The sequence below is a fragment of the Arachis hypogaea genome, chromosome 7 (genome assembly GCF_003086295.3).
Source record: "Arachis hypogaea cultivar Tifrunner chromosome 7, arahy.Tifrunner.gnm2.J5K5, whole genome shotgun sequence".
Classification (NCBI taxonomy): Eukaryota; Viridiplantae; Streptophyta; class Magnoliopsida; order Fabales; family Fabaceae; genus Arachis; species Arachis hypogaea.
The window spans coordinates 74,589,600-74,605,858 of NC_092042.1; the positions used below are offsets into that span (position 1 = coordinate 74,589,600).

At 34.0% G+C, this 16,259-nt stretch overlaps 1 protein-coding gene, 1 long non-coding RNA gene and 1 other non-coding gene across 9 annotated transcripts; 1 reads left to right on the top strand and 2 right to left on the bottom strand.

The window, feature by feature from the left end:
* The first annotated feature begins 6,956 nt into the window (after positions 1-6,956).
* On the top strand, positions 6,957-13,864 carry LOC112703464 (oxidation resistance protein 1). 6 transcript variants are annotated; one of them, XR_011864142.1, is made up of 5 exons: positions 6,957-7,314; positions 8,289-8,366; positions 8,450-8,513; positions 9,142-9,229; positions 13,228-13,864. XR_011864142.1 is itself a non-coding variant. In XM_072199642.1 (5 exons), exons 1-5 carry the CDS (start codon positions 7,930-7,932, stop codon positions 13,343-13,345), a joined length of 375 nt encoding a protein of 124 aa, XP_072055743.1. In that variant the 5' UTR covers positions 7,000-7,929; the 3' UTR covers positions 13,346-13,864. The 6 variants fall into 6 exon arrangements, 4 of the variants coding, with proteins under 4 accessions (XP_072055742.1, XP_025610700.1, XP_072055743.1 ...); XR_011864141.1 differs by lacking the exon at positions 13,228-13,864 and adding an exon at positions 9,404-9,777; XM_072199642.1 differs by having other exon boundaries at positions 7,000-7,956.
* Positions 9,807-13,667, bottom strand: LOC112701602 (uncharacterized). Of its 2 annotated transcripts, none has more exons than XR_011864144.1 (9): positions 13,283-13,667; positions 12,095-12,187; positions 11,619-11,826; positions 11,477-11,546; positions 11,119-11,295; positions 10,827-11,001; positions 10,603-10,645; positions 10,358-10,508; positions 9,807-10,285 (listed from the first exon to the last, which is right to left on the bottom strand). It is a non-coding gene; the product is annotated as an uncharacterized lncRNA (long non-coding RNA). The 2 variants fall into 2 exon arrangements; XR_011864143.1 differs by having other exon boundaries at positions 11,477-11,538; positions 13,283-13,648.
* Positions 11,770-11,921, bottom strand: LOC112704339 (small nucleolar RNA snoR2/U65). Its single transcript, XR_003154971.1, has one exon. It is a non-coding gene; the product is annotated as a small nucleolar RNA snoR2/U65 (small nucleolar RNA).
* Positions 13,865-16,259: the final 2,395 nt, after the last annotated feature.

Below are 16,259 nucleotides of genomic sequence, written 5' to 3' on the forward strand. Positions count from 1 at the left end.
GTGTTGGGAGTCTACAACATTGACCTGATCACCTGTGAGGCTCCATGAGAGCCCACTGTCAAGCTATTGACATTAAAGAAGCGCTTATTGGGAGGCAACCCAATTTTTATTTATCTAATTTTATTTTTTATTTTATTATTCTTTTATGTTTTATTAGGTTCATGATCATGTGGAGTCACGAAAAAATACTAAAATTAAAAATAGAATCAAAAACAGCAGAAGAAAAATCACACCCTGGAGGAAGGACTTACTGGCGTTCAAACGCCAGTAAGGAGCATCTGGCTGGCGTTGAACGCCAGAAACAAGCAGCATCCTGGCATTTAAATGCCAAGAATATACCCTGAGGAAAGCTGGCGCTGAACGCCAGAAACAAGCATGGAACTGGCGTTCAACACCAGAAACATGCTGCAATTGGGCGTTGAACGCCCAAAATAAGCATCACTTCGGCGTTTAAACGCCAGAATTGTATGCAAAGGCGTTTTACATGCCTAATTGGTGCAGGGATGTAAATCATTGACACCTTAGGATCTGTGGACCCCACAGGATCCCCACCTACCTCAACTCACCTTCTCTCTTCTTCACCAATCACCTCAATCTCTCTTTCCCATCACCTCTTCACCACTCACATCCATCCATCTCTTTCCCACCCAATGCCACCCATATGGCCGAAACATACACATCTCTCCCTCTCCTCCATATTTTCTTCTCCTTTCATTCTTTCTTCTTTGCTCGAGGGCGAGCAACATTCTAAGTTTAGTGTGGTAAAAGCATAGCTTTTTTTGTTTTTCCATAACCATTGATGGCACCTAAGGCCAGAAAAACCTCAAAAAAAAAGAATAGAAAAGGGAAGATAATTGCTTCCACCTCTGAGTCATGGAAAATGGAGATATTCATCTCAAGGGTCCATAGCTCAGTAATAGAGCATTTGACTGCACATCAAGAGAGCATGAGAAATTCCCTCATCAAGAAATTTCTGAGATACCTCAGGGGATACATGTTCCTCCATAAAATTATTGGGAGCAACTAAGGATAGGAGCACCAAAATCACTAGGGATCATGCAACAGAAGCAATGAAGAGACATAAAGGAGCTCAAAAAGCACCATTGGTCCTTCAAAAGGTGCCACCCTTACTAAGGTGGACTCATTCCTTAACTTCCTTGTTCTTATCTCTCTGTTTTTCGATTTTTATGCTATATGTGTGTTTATATTTTATGTCTCTACCTCAGGATCATTAGTATTGAGTAACTATGTCTTAAGGCTATGAATAATTCCATAAATCCTTCACCTCTCTTAAATGAAAAATGTTTCTAATTCAAAAGAACAAGAAGTACATGAATTTCAAAATTATCCTTGAATTTAGTTTAATTATATTGATGTGGTGACAATACTTTCTGTTTACTGAATGAATGCTTGAACAGTGCATAATTTTGATCTTGTTGTTTATGAATGTTAAAATTGTTGACTCTTGAAAGAATGACGAACAAAGAGAAATGTTATTGACAATCTGAAAAATTATGAAAATTGATTCTTGAAGCAAGAAAAAGCAGTGAAAAAGCAAAAGCTTGCGAAAAAAAAAAGAAGTGGCAAAAAACAAATAGAAAGAAAAAGAAAAAGCAAGCAGAAAAAGCCAATAGCCCTTAAAACCAAAAGGCAAGGGTAAAAAGGGTCCAAGACTTTGAGCATCAATGGATAGGAGGGCCCAAGAAAATAAAATCCAAGCCTAAGCGGCTAAATCAAGCTGTCCCTAACCATGTGTTTGTGGCATGAAGGTCCAAGTGAAAAGCTTGAGACTGAGTGGTTAAAGTCGTGATCCAAAGCAAAAAGAGTGTGCTTAAGAGCTTTGGACACCTCTAACTGGGGACTCTAGCAAAGCTGAGTCATAATCTGAAAAGGTTCACCCAATCATGTGTCTGTGGCATTTATGTATCCGGTGGTAATACTGGAAAACAAAGTGCTTAGGGCCACGGCCAAGACTCATAAAAGTAGCTGTGTTCAAAAATCAACAAACTTAACTAGGAGAATCAATAACACTATCTGAAATTCTAAGTTCCTATAGATGCCAATCATTCTAAACTTCAAATGAGAAAGTGAGATGCCAAAACTGTTCAGAAGCAAAAAGCTACAAGTCCCGCTCATCTAATTAGAATTAATATTCATTGATATTTTTGAATTTGTAGTATATTCTCTTCTTTTTATCCTAATTGATTTTCAGTTGCTTGGGGACAAGCAACAATTTAAGTTTGGTGTTGTGATGAGCGGATAATTTATACGTTTTTTGGCATTATTTTTAGATAGTTTTTAGTAGGATCCAGCTACTTTTTGGGATGTTTTCATTAGTTTTTATGCTAAATTTATATTTCTGGACTTTACTATGAGTTTGTATATTTTTTTGTGATTTCAGGTAATTTCTGGCTGAAATTGAGGGACCTGAGCAAAACTCTGATAAAAGGCTGACAAAGGACTATTGATGCTGTTGGATTCTGACCTCCCTACGCTTGAAATGGATTTTTTGGAGCTACAGAACTCCAAATGGCGCGCTCTTAACAGCGTTGGAAAGTAGACATCCAGAGCTTTCCAGAAATATATAATAGTCCATACTTTATTCGTGATTAGACAACGTAATGCCAGTTTCATGCTGCATTCTGGAGTCAAACGCCAGAAACACGTCACGAACTAGAGTTGAACGCCAAAAACATGTTACAACTTGGCGTTCAACTCCAAGATAAGCCTCAACTCGTGTAAAGATCAAGCTCAGCCCAAGCACACACCAAGTGGGCACCGGAAGTGGATTTATGCATCAATTACTTACTTCTGTAAACCCTAGTAGCTAGTTTAGTATAAATAGAACTTTTTACCAGTGTATTAGACGTCTTGGATTATATTTTTGATCTTTTGACCACGTTTGGGGGCTGGCCTCTCGGCCATGCCTGAACCTTCATCACTTATGTATTTTCAACGGTTGAGTTTCTACACACCATAGATTAAGGGTGTAGAGCTCTGCTGTACCTTGAGTTTTAATGCAATTACTACAATTTTCTATTCAATTCGATTTATTCCTGTTCCAAGATATTCGTTGCACTTCACCATGATGAATGTGGTGATCCGTGACACTCACCATCATTCTCACCTATGAACGAGTGTGACTGACAACCACTTCCGTTCTACCTTAGACCGGGCGCATATCTCTTGGATTTCTTAATCAGAATCTTCGTGGTATAAGCTAGAATTGATGGCGGCATTCATGGGAATCCGGAAAGTTTAACCTTGTCTGTGGTATTCCGAGTAGGATTCCGAGATTGAATGACTGTGACAAGCTTCAAACTCGCGCTTGTTGGGCGTGATGACAAACGCAAAAGAATCAATGGATTCTATTCCGACATGATCGAGATCCGAAAGACGATTAGTCGTGCTGTGACAGAGCATTTGGACCATTTTCACTGAGAGGATGGGATGTAGCCATTGACAACGGTGATGCCCTACATACAGCTTGCCATGGAAAGGAGTAAGAAGGATTGAAGGAAGGCATTAGAAAAGCAGAGATCCAACAGGGACAAGCATTTCAGACACTTATCTGAAATTCCCACCATTGAATTACATAAGTATTTCTATCTTTATTTTATGCTTTATTTACTATTCGAAAACTCCATAACATTTATTATCCGCCTAACTGAGATTTACAAGATGACCATAGCTTGCTTCATACCAACAATCTCCGTGGGATCGATCCTTACTCATGTAAGGTATTACTTGGACGACCCAGTGCACTTGCTGGTTAGTTGTGCAGAGTTGTGACTAAGTGTGATTCACGTTTGAGCGCTACCAAATTTTTGGCGCCATTGTTGATGATCACAATTTCGTGCACCAATAGCATATTTGATTCACAACATTTTCAGTTGGAATCGTGCATGTCCACTTTTGGGTACTAATGGCATCATCTGAACTTATAGCAGATACCATTAGTAATGTCACATTTTGGCAATGGTTGATTTTATTTTTGTATTTTTGTATTAATAATGGCTTCTTCTCTGATAATGCTTCTTCTCAGTAGTTATGCATTTGGAGTATTAGTAGAATTTTTATTTCGCTTATTTGATTATTTGATTTGTGTTTGTGATTTTGTGATTGTGTGTCCCATGAATAGTGACCTATTTTTCCTTTTTAGATTAACTTCAAATGGCTGCCCTGTGCTGTTTGTCTGGGTATTAATCGTCAATTCAAGCTGACTTTAAAATGAACATGCTAAAAAAGTTTGATAAAATAAGGCATATAATTGGTGCTTCTGCTTAGTGACTCAATTTTTTTTCTTTGAGCTTAAGAGCTCATAAGGAACCACAAAAAATTGGAAATGTAGTGAAAGAATGCTAATGTGTTTGTGTGATGTTGCAGTTGAAGAAATCGAGAGAAGATGAGTAGGGTATATAGATATCTTATTCATCACTTTTAATTTCTTGCTACAATAATAATACATTATCATCAATTAATATTCAATTGGATATTAACTATATAGCTGTTTACTTGAGCAGCAGTAGTCCACATGATCAAATCATCATTAACTAACTAATTTTTATCATTCATCATCATCAACTATATATAAATCACTATTCCTTCATTCCCTTTTGGATTAATTATAATTATCCGGTGATTAATTATTATTATTATTATTATTATTTCTAGATTTTTCTTCTTGTTGAACTTGGTCTCTTTTTACAATATCGGCCTAAAATGTAAAATTTAGACAACCCACCATCAGATCATTATATATATTTTCTAATTCACAAATCATTAATAATGATAAGAATTAAGAAACCTCATTTATAGCCTACATAACTGCATATATAAATCTCTATACATTTTTTAAATTTATATAATGGGAAGTTATTTAATTAGATCAGATCTCTTACTAAAGAATGCTTAATTTAATGTACATGCTGCCACTTGAATATTTATGTACACACATGCATGTATGTATATATGCAACTAGAAATTCTTAATTAGTTTAGGGTGTGATTAAGTAAAAGATGAGTTGTTAAATTAATAGTTCAATTAGTGGAATGATTTGAGAGTGGAGAGCAAGAAGAGGAAAAGGAAGTGGTGAAAGAATATTAAGTAAATGAGTGGAGAGATTGGCATCAAAGAGAGAGAAGGTAATTGATTTTGTGTCCCATAATAAAACCTATCTTCTTCTAAATTTGATGCAATTTTTTTCCAGCAAGCTGTATTTGATGTATGAATAGAAATATATATATGTTTATGGTTTATCTCATGTTGTATTATACTAAATCTAAAGTGATAATAGGAATATTTGAATAATTTTTTGGTAGACAAAATCAAGTCATAAATACTGTATTATTGTTAAATAGTTTACTCTATTGTTTGAAACTTGATTTATATAATTGATATAATCATTGTGCGACAGAAGAAGTTTATAAAAAAATTAGCAGAAGTTCAGACCCAACATGCTGAGGCTTAAGCACAGGGAATGGAGCTACCACCAATTAATGAAGACTTGATTTGGGAGGAAGTGTGTGGTAGGCAAAAGAAGAATCAAGTTTACGAAAAAGGGGCATTCTTTTCTAGCTTTATCAAGTCTGGAACCACTTCTGCCAATTTTGTATCTGGAAGAACATCTAGAAATCAAAATTCTATTCCTGATTTGGGAGAACAGATTCATAATCTCAATGAAGAGCTTTTCCAGCATGTTACTCAATAAACAGATGAGCGTATTAGTAAGTTGTTAGATACATGCTTGGCTCCTTTGAAAAAGACTCAAAAGAAGTTAGCAAAGTTGGAACGGGAAATTGGAAAGGCCAAGAAAGAAAAGCTGAAATAGAAGAGATGGAATGAGACTTATGTTAGCTATTATGAGAAGGTTAGAGCATCAAGTAGTTCTAGTGCTATTCCACTACCACCACCACCACCGCCACCCACAATCTCTTCGGATGAGGACTATGATGATGATGAGGATGAAGATGACACTGAAGACTATAGCTGATAGTTTTAGTATGGTTGAACAATATACTGAGAATTATAGTTGATGATCAATACACTTTGTTTATATTTTGAATTATATTGACTTGCTTGTTATAGTACTTTTCTTTTAGCTTGATAATACGAAGAATTTGTTTATTTTTTGAAATATTATAAATATTCAAATATAAATTAGATAAAAATTTGTATTAAATTTATTGACGAATTTACAGATGAATTTTCTGTCTATATTCTGAGTTTGGGATGGTTTTTTAGGGTTGCAATTACAGATGGAAAAACTATCGAAAAATCTGTTGCCAATTACCGACGAAAAATCTGTCCCTAATTACTGACAAAAAATTCGTCGAAAAATTCAACGTTCTAGGGAAATTGAGGGAAGAATTTACTAAGGGGAAATCTGTCGGTAACTGCTAAAAATTTGTCGAAAAATTATCGATGGAAAAAATCCGTCGACAAATAATTTCCGACGAGGCTTTTACAGAGGGATAAAATCTGTCAGTAATTTTGTCGGTAACAAAAAATTTGTCTGTAATAAAGACCAAGTCCGTTTATAAATCTGTCTGTATTAAGTAATTTTCTAGTTGTGACCCCAAACTCAAATTATATATATATATATGACAAAGATTAAGTACACACATCACAGTCACCAAGAATAAAGTAATTAAGAACACTGTAATTAATATTAGGTGTTTGTTACGGTACGATAATAAATTCATACGTACCGATACATTTAAAATATGGACAAGTAATAATAAGTCACATGGAATTTATTTTCTACATCGATCAACGTTTAATTTTTTTCTTTTTTAAATATATATTATATCACCACTTTTGCTAAAATACCCTTTTAATTAAATAAAAATAAAAAACATTTATTTATTTAATTTTATAAAAAGACTTAAACATCTTTACTTTATTCGATTAGACAAAAATATCCTTTTAATTCAATCAAATTTTAAAATTTAACTAATCTCAATTTTATATGTTCGTTTGAGTTTCAAAAACTCTCTTAGATTTGTTCTTCTCTCCTCATCCTATTCTCTCTCTCTCTCTTCCACTGGATCTCTCTCATCTTTCTCGGCGTCGCACTCAAGCTCTCTCTCTCATCTCCGGTCTCGTAATCAAAGTCGTCGTCCCTCTTCTCATTTCTGAGATCGGTCGTCGCCGTTGCTCTCTGTCTCATAATCGTCTTGCACACAGTCGCGCGCCTTTGTTGCGCTCTTCGTCGCCGGCGGCAGAAGCAACAGGTCGTGGGGCTCGTCGTCTTCTTACTTCAAGTCTCACCGTCAGCTTCCCTCGCACAATCGAAAGCTGCTTTATGATTTGGTGAGATCTAACAAATTCCCTTGTTCCTTTCATCTGTAATCGAGAACTTCGGTTTTTTATATGACCGGGCTTATAGCCAGAGAATATATTTATGTCACTGTCTCAATTCCCCTGGTCCCTAATTTTTGGATGGATACCAAATTGGGCATATTTTGTCTTAGGACAGTGACATTATGCCTGTTCTATTGTGAATGTTATCGAAAGCTTGGGTGATGCAAATGCAGTTCAAGAAGGGTTTAAGGTTCATGCCATTTTGGTTAAGAATGGTTGTTTTGATGCTAGCTTATATATTAAGGTCTGTTTGGTTAGAATGTATTTTAGGTGTGGGAAAATTGAGCTTGCGCGAAGAAATGTATTTGATGAAAGTTCTGAGAGAGATGTTGCTTTATGAGGTGCCATGGTTGCTGGTTTTGCACACCATGTGATTCGGATTGAAGCATTGCAGTATGTGAGGTTGATAGTAGATGAAGGAATAATGCCGAATTCGGCTTTGATGATGGGTGCTCTTCCCTTAGTTGGGGAGCTTGGCACATTGCGGATAGGTCAAGAGGCTCATGCTTTGATGATGGGTGTTCTTCCCTTAGTTGGGGAGCTTGGGTGCCATGATTTATAAGCATGCTTTGGCCTGGATTGAGTTTGCTGGTACCTTACAACTTTCTCTGAGCAAATTTGAATCATAAGCACACACTTCTCTGTGATGTTTGTAATGTATACTATACTGTATATGGAGTTTCAACACTAGTATTAGTTGTAGAATGGGATAGTTCATGTTTTCTACAAATTCAAGTCCCAGTTTGGAAGCCTGGAAGTCCTACATAACATTTGAGTTCTTTTCTATGGATTGAAAACTCTTAATACGTTTTGAATTATTAGAGATATATTCAGTATTGGAATCTTTTATTTGTAACTTGTAAGGTTAATTTCTCTTCGTTTCTATCATGGATTGGTTCCAAATGTTAGTTATTACATTTCAGGTTGTCGGAGACCGAATAGGAGCAGTGTTTGGAAGCTTAGTTGAAGTGCCTCTTAGACCATCCAACAAGAAATACCAGGTCAAACCAAAATTCATTTATCCAAAGATTATCCGATAGATTGTATCTGTTATTGTATTATTGATAACAAATATTTGGTACAGGGAACAAATAGTACATTTGTTTTTACAAATATTTCTAGCCATCCTGTTATATATCGTCCAACAGGTATCTTCTTCCGTCCGAGTTTGAACATGTTACTCTTTCATCCTTTTTGCTGTCATAATTATACGATGCTTAGCTAGCAATCAAAATCCAAGATTAACGAATCGGTGTTAGTTTTTCTTGTTATGTGGTGCATTGACATTTGAATCTATGGTGCAAACCTTAGAAATTATGCCCATGAAGAACATTAAAAGGTTAAATTTCAGGAATTGTGTGACATATGGTGAACATAATGTCATCTTTCAACTATATATAAGAACCATTTCCTATGCGCCAATGAGGAATGCTTGAGTTTACTTTTATTCAGAAATGTGAGAATGTCGTCTGCTACATTCAATTATTAGTTTGTCAATGAGAGTTGAATTTGCTCCATCATAATTTCACATTCATCCGAATATCTATGAATTGTTAAAGATAATAAAAATGCTATCATATTCAATAGTTGCCTCTAGTAGAATCTTGGAACCTTGAATTCTATTGCTAAATCTTCAGCCTCAGCATGAGGCTTTTCTCAAATTTTGGAATACATTTGTTTGTTTGGTTTTCCCTTTCTCTTTTTTTTTTCCTTTCTTTTCTTTTGCTTGGTTTAGAATTCTAAATGCGAAACCCTAAACTAATCACAACATTGCAGGGTTAAACCGCTATTTCACACTATGCAACATTGAGTTCTTAGCAATTGGAGGGGGAAGTCATTTTGCGGTTTATTTGGATGGTGATTTGTAAGAACTTTCTACTTCCATCGCTATCTCTTTGCTTAAATTGTTACTCTTATACTGCCAAAAGAAAAAAATTGAAAAATATAAAAAGGAAGAAATGTGAACATGTCTTCGATCATATATCATCACCTTGTGTTTTTATTTAATCCATTTCAAACTCTTGCAATATTCTTGAAGATTGAATGGCTCAAGGTCGGTCTCGGAAACCTACGGAAATCCTTGCCTTGCGAATTCTTAAGATTTCGAAGTAAAGGAAGTAGAGGTGCTCATGCAACTTCTTCGATTCTTCTCACATGCACATAATGTTACACACTCCTTCATCCTTTCTTTTTCATCTTTTTCTGGTTGCTAATTTCAAGAGACATTTATAGCTAAAGAAAACTTACTGGTCTTTCACTCATATACACAGTTATGGGGCTTTGTGTATGCTTCAAAGCCAGTATATATGGAGTCCGTACACATGAAAAACTCAATTTAGTTCGGGATACAAATTCTATCTCAAATTTATATTTTTGAGAAATTTTAAAGTAAAATTGGATCCTTTTTTTAAATGATTTTATAAAGGGTGATTTCGCACCGAACAAAATTTTCTTATATTTGTTTTTCACTTAAATCTTGTGTGGGATTGAAATTACCCTATACAACATCAATTCAGATTTAAAAAAAAAAAAACTCAAAATCTATTGATCTAACAAATAGTATTGCACAAAGAGAATAGCATATAGGCGTAAGTTGATATTCCAAAGAAATTAGTCTTGTTTTCTAATTTTTGGAAGAGGAACACGTTTAAAATAACCAAAATAGAAAAGAATCAATAGTGTGCTTCTCAAAGGCAAGGTGTCCTGAGAATGTTTATTTATTTATTTTGCATGATGTCCCAAGTTGAAAGACTCTGGAGAGTTGAGCAACCACAATCTTTATTTATTTATTTATTTCAATCCTTTTGTTTATACTTATTGTTATTTCTACTAGCAGAGTCAATGACATCATGCAGTATCTAGTTGTGGGGCCTTAGAGAATCAAATCCAACGCAAGTCGTATCCTTGTACCATCATTAACCTAAAAAATATAAATATAAGTGTTTCAGCATTTCAAATGTTTCAGCATATCAAAGCAATTAACATGAAATACCTTCTTTTTGGTCTTGGTTTCCTCATCCTCATCATCATCATCCTCTTCATCATCCTCTTCAATGTCGTCTTCATCATCATCTTCCAGGTCTCCAAACTCCTCTCCCTGAATGGCCTCAGCATGAGGTATAATCTTATCCCTTATTGTTGACCTGAACAAGTGTGATAAGAAAATTCATCAATCCTGGATTTAGAAAACAACATCGAAAAATATCAGAAGGAATGGAGGGAAACAAGTAAGCTCACCCAATGTCATAGTCTTGCTCCATCTGATTTTAAAGTTCCTCGGCTTGTTAAAGAGAACATTAATTAGCTCTGGCAAATAATCTGGTCATATCTAACAGCTAAAAAGCAGGTTTTCAAATTTACAAATTTTTTACTTCTGCTTGTGTTCCTCTTAAAGATTCTAACTAAAGACTTTCATAACAAATTACTGTAAAAAGTAAATAAAATGAAATAAAAAGATTTACCATATCTTCATCAATATCTTCATCATCTTCAGGAACTTGAGTGGATTGAAGAAATTGAAGAAACTCTCAGTTTTCAGTCTTTGTAATAGGTTTTGCATTCTTTGAACCCTTCTTGGGCTTTTTCTTAAGAATCTTCTGCGTCAAGCATTTCCCTGGGTGCCATTGAATTTAAGTACTACAGGAAAAAGTAACCACCAAATTTATTTAAGAAAAAGCCAACCCATTGTGACACAATATAGAGTTGTGGATAGCAAATTGTGCAATAAAGTAGAAAAGGGAAAAAATATCTCACCCAATTGTTTTTTTCAATATTGGCTCATTCTTATCAATCATGTGATATGTTTTTATCAAAACAGTATTTGTGAAATAAGGATTGGTATCGAAAAAAAAAACTCAAGCTTGAATCCTTTTGGGTTGTCTATCCTGCTCCATTGAGAAACTTGAGAGCACCTTCATCATGCTCTGAAATCTATTTCACAAAGACTTAAAATTAGCTCGGTTGCAAGACATAAAATAAACATTTAAAAGAAAAAAAGGAGTTACTATTGAATAGAACCAACTAACCTCTTAAGCTAACACTAAGACTTGGTTGCAAGACATAAAATAAACATTTAAAAAAAAAGGAGTTACTATTGATAGAACCAACTAACCTCTTCAGCTAACACTTCATTATTTTTCATTGCATTGAGCCAAAAAACAGGTACTCCTTTTTCTACAAAACTAAATCAAAATGTTGTCAGTGAATGAATTGAAATGCTATTTAAAGAGACGGTGAGATCTTGTAATTAGTACCTTCATCCTCTTCAGCATCTGCAGTTTTCTCCTCCGTTATTCCTTCAACTTCAATGACACCATTAACTATCTCAAAGCGCTGCCTCCATTAAGAAATGGTTGAGGGATATAGATTTTTTTCCTTTTTTTGGTAAAAGGATTACATAAAATAGAATGTAATCACATAAAACGGCTCCACAAATCATAGTGTATTAAGATCCACAGGTTCCTATCAAAATGTGAAACAAATTAACATTCTTGCTCTTGGTCCAATCATAGCACATTGGTCATAGCTTGTAGCTACCAGCAACGTGGCATTGGAGCCAGAGATAAAAAATATACTGAACATCCATCATTGCAATAAAGTTTAAAACCATGATGTTTGAATTCTAATATTGCAGATGGAAGAATTAAGCTTCACAAAGTATACAAAACAGACACAGTATGCAAAATCATATGCAACTTTACACTCTATAAGAACAAATTACTTAGGGTACCTTTGTATACAATGGCTGATACATTTTTTGGTATTTGGCCTCAAGAGATGCTCTCTCCTCAGAAAATTTTACCTCTAGCTCATCATGTTGACCCTGCAAAAAGTCCAAGTAACACAAATACTCAACAATACTAATAATAAATTAATAACACAATGAACACATATGAAGAATAATATACTCTTCCAAATTTAGCACCACAGCAGCCTTATGAAGTTGAATTAAGAAACTATTTTCAGGTGAATCTGATGTCCTTGCCAAACAACATTTCCAAGTGCTACATATTGAAAAACTCACTGAAGAATGATCACCCACTATTCATTGACATGATCAATCCAAGAACAGCCACAACATACTATTAAAAAAAAAGGGATCGACTAGGTAGTAAAATTAAGACATAAATACATTAACAGAACAAGATTTTATTCAAAATCAGCGTCAATAACACAAAAAAAAAACAACGTCGACAACATTTGTAATGATATAGCCTTATGAACCACCCCTAATTTTTTATAAGGTGATAGCACAAACACTTGAAAGGGAGATATAATCAGCAATTTTAACATGCATAAATTAAAAATCACACGGTAATCTTTTACTTAATCTTTACCCCAGAATATTATCATGGTAATAAATTTGAAGAAACCTAAGGCAAACTAATGGATATTGTTGCTTAATTAGGTCATTATTTTATTATGATTCATGCATTACATACTTCCTTCTTCTATTGTTACTTAACCGAGTCAACCAGGTGCAAAACTATTTTTGTAAAATAAGAAATTTGTACATATTATTATAATACAACCTCCTAAGTGCACTGATCTCACCAACTACCTTAGTGGAAATAAGCTATCCGTTGAAGTATATCATGCAAAAACAAATTGAAATCATGAAGCAATGTACAATATGAAAACTGTAGAGATTTTTAGTGCATAGAAAACATAATAGGAGGTGTTTGAGCAAGCCAGCAACAAATTCAAGGTTCGATGATAATCAATAACAAATTCAACTCAGATTATTTTTAGCAAAGAATAAAAATTTAAACTCCAAAATTATTCAGTAAGACAACAACAAATTCAAGATTCAATCACTAACAAATTAATTGATTACCAATTCAACATCATCTCAAAATACAGGGAGAAGAGAATCTGGGAAAGGGAGAACAGGGAAAGTGATGATGCATGGACTTACCAACGACGACTAGGTGATGAAGAGGACCCGACCCCAGAAGAGGATGAGCGACGAAGCAAGTGACGACCCTAAGACAGTCGACGATCCACGGCGACTCGCGACGGTGAATACTTGAAACTAGAAGACGACGAGCGACAACGATCCGACGAGTTGCTTCTGTCGCCGGTGAGGAGAAGCCCAGGGAAGGCCGCAAGACGTTGAAACGCCGGCGACGAGACGAGAGGAGCAACGAGACGCCGGTGAGTGTGAACGAGTAGAGACCCTAGTGAGACCGAGAGAGACTCTAGTGGTAGTGAGAGAGAAAAGAGAGTTTGAGTCTTAGAATTGAGAATGAGAGATGTTCGTTGAAAGTGTGCTGGTGAGAAACCCAGGAAGATGAAGACATGAAGCTCTGTTCTTTTATCTTTTTCTCAGTTTTTTAGATGACATTTTTTTTTGTATGAACAATGAGAGATGAAGGTTGGATGAGAACCCAGCAAACAAAGAACAAAGTGATTTTGTTTAGTATTTTTTAAATTTATTTAATTTTTTTTGTATGAATGATTGATTAGGATTTATGAAGAGATAAATGATTTTATTAAATGTATTTTTATTTTTGTTTTTAGATTATTTAAATTATAAAATTAAACAATTTAATTAATCTAAGAGTAATTTTTGTCTAATATATAAAAAAAGGATATTTAAGTCTTTTTATAAAATTAAAGAAATAAATATTTTTTATTTTTATTTAATTAAAAGGATGTTTTAGTAAAAGTGGTGATATGATATATATTTAAAAAATAAATATTGATGTAAAAAATAAATTCCACTTGACTTATTACTATTTGTCCATATTTTAAATGTATCGATACGTATGAATTTATCATCTTACCATAACAAACACCTTAATATTATATTTATATTCGGCATGTTAAAATAAAATTTTACTAGTTGAACTAATGATTCAGAAACCCAAATAACTAATCCGAGTTTAATAACTATATAAATATTAAAGTAATTAAGAACAAAGAAAGTCGCCAGTTGGTCCAATTAGGTATAATTAATAATGTGGTCCAAAAGGGAGTAACAAAAATATTAATTCATTTCTATGTTCTGGTCTCGTGGTTTAAAGCTAATATCTATTTTGGGTATAGGCACGTCGGCACGTATAATGCAATAAGACATGAAACTATACGCCAAAATACCCAACATTAATTCCTAACCGATTAGATTCAAAACAAAGTTGTATGTTATTGGTGGCTAAGTTCGAACAACATTATACAAGTTTACGTGAGTTGTAATAATAAGTTGTAACTAACGAAGCTTTATTTCATATGTAAATGTCTTGACAAGCAATAATTATATAAGAACTTCAGTTCTTCCAAAGTTGCCGCTTTGCCAAAAAGGACACCAAAACTTCATTTAAGAAATAATCTATCTAAGTCATAATGCTGGTTGCATTATAATTAATTAGTTGACCAATACAATTATACATGTTGACAATGGCTAGCCATGTCGTATTTGTGGAGACATGAAGAGAAACTTTTTTTTAGTGTAAAAGAACTAGAGCCAATGGCAAATGGTGAAATGTCTCGATGAGAGCAGGAAAAAAAGTTATTTTATTATATATATATATATATATATATATATATATATATATTTAAAATTTATTTTTCTTTTCTTGCTTAAAAAATAGAAGTTAGTTTATTGTTCTTTTTTTGCCCTAATTCCAAATTTTTCTTCTTTCTTTCTTCTCGTTTCAGAGATTGATGTGATAGGAAAAAAAAGAAAGAGAGAGAAGAGAGAGATTGTTGGTTCGGTAGATGTGAGACTTGATTCAAATAAATTTCAATTTGTTTACTCGATTAGTGACTTCGTTGAAGTGAGATGGATTTGGGTGTGACCACCGAATTAGACTTGGATCTTTATTTGGACCAGATTTGATTTTCTTCATTTGACTATAGGCTTGATTTGTTTCTGATGGAAGGAATCGTAATGGTAGCAGAATTAATTCCTTGGACCATTGTGTGTATATTAGGACTTGGGTAATAGCTTCTTGGGCCAGCATTAGTTAAATTAATTTTCTGTACACTAAACCAAATATATCATACAAACAATTTAACATTAATCCAATAATGTTTAGTCATCATTTTAATCGTAGTTTAGTTCACTAAATTCAACAATCTCTCCCTTGATAACAAACATTATTAAAAATGAACTGAAAGAAGGGAAAGGAATTTTAGAAACTTTCCTTTGATGTTTTCCTTGTCATGAGTCTCCCCCTTTCTCTTGATCTCCAAACTCTCCCTGAATGTTTGCAATTTATGACCTGATACCACCAATCTTTTCATAGAAAATGCCAAACATCCAATAATAACTTAGACATTTACAAGGAAAACACTTTTCAAACAGTCTTAAAATTAAACTACATAACACAATTATTTAAAGTCCATTACACTAAATCAATATTGATGAGCTGCAGATATTTGAAAAAATCATGAACAACAGCTTTAAACATCATAGGTCAAAACTTCTGCATCCTAATTCTCACAAAAATAATTCGTCAGAAATTCAAAATATAGTTCAAATCAGAGGCAGCCACATTTAATTCAAAAAAATTAAAATTTTTAATTCAGAACAGAGAGGCAGTCATTTTTTCAAAACATTTTTCTTTCTTTCTCTTTGGGAGATATAACAGAGACAAGCCATATCTTCAATTCATTTTCTTTCTCCCCTTTTGTTATCAAGGAGGAAAACTTAAAAGAATCAGATCATCAAGCAGACAAAAAAAATGAGCAATCATGTTAATAACCAAGTTAATTATTGAGTGCTATTACAGTCAACCCAAGAAAAATAGTATTCAAAACAGTGTCCAGAGAGCTAGATAACAGCAAATTAGAGTATCAAGAAAAATCTAAAAATAACAACAAAATATTAATCTTTCAACAGCAGCAGGAGACAAAAACTAAGCATCAGAATCCTCATTCTCAATACCCAA

What these genes read in the sequence shown, in the direction of transcription:
- LOC112703464 (XM_072199641.1), top strand. Translation starts at nt 8,253, where the DNA reads ATGGATTGGTTCCAAATGTTAGTTATTACATTTCAGGTTGTCGGAGAC. An exon ending in TGTTATATATCGTCCAACAG is followed by an intron (nt 8,514 to 9,141) that starts GTATCTTCTTCC and finishes ACAACATTGCAG; the next exon opens with GGTTAAACCGCTATTTCACA. An exon ending in GTTTATTTGGATGGTGATTT is followed by an intron (nt 9,230 to 13,227) that starts GTAAGAACTTTC and finishes CTCAAAATACAG; the next exon opens with GGAGAAGAGAATCTGGGAAA.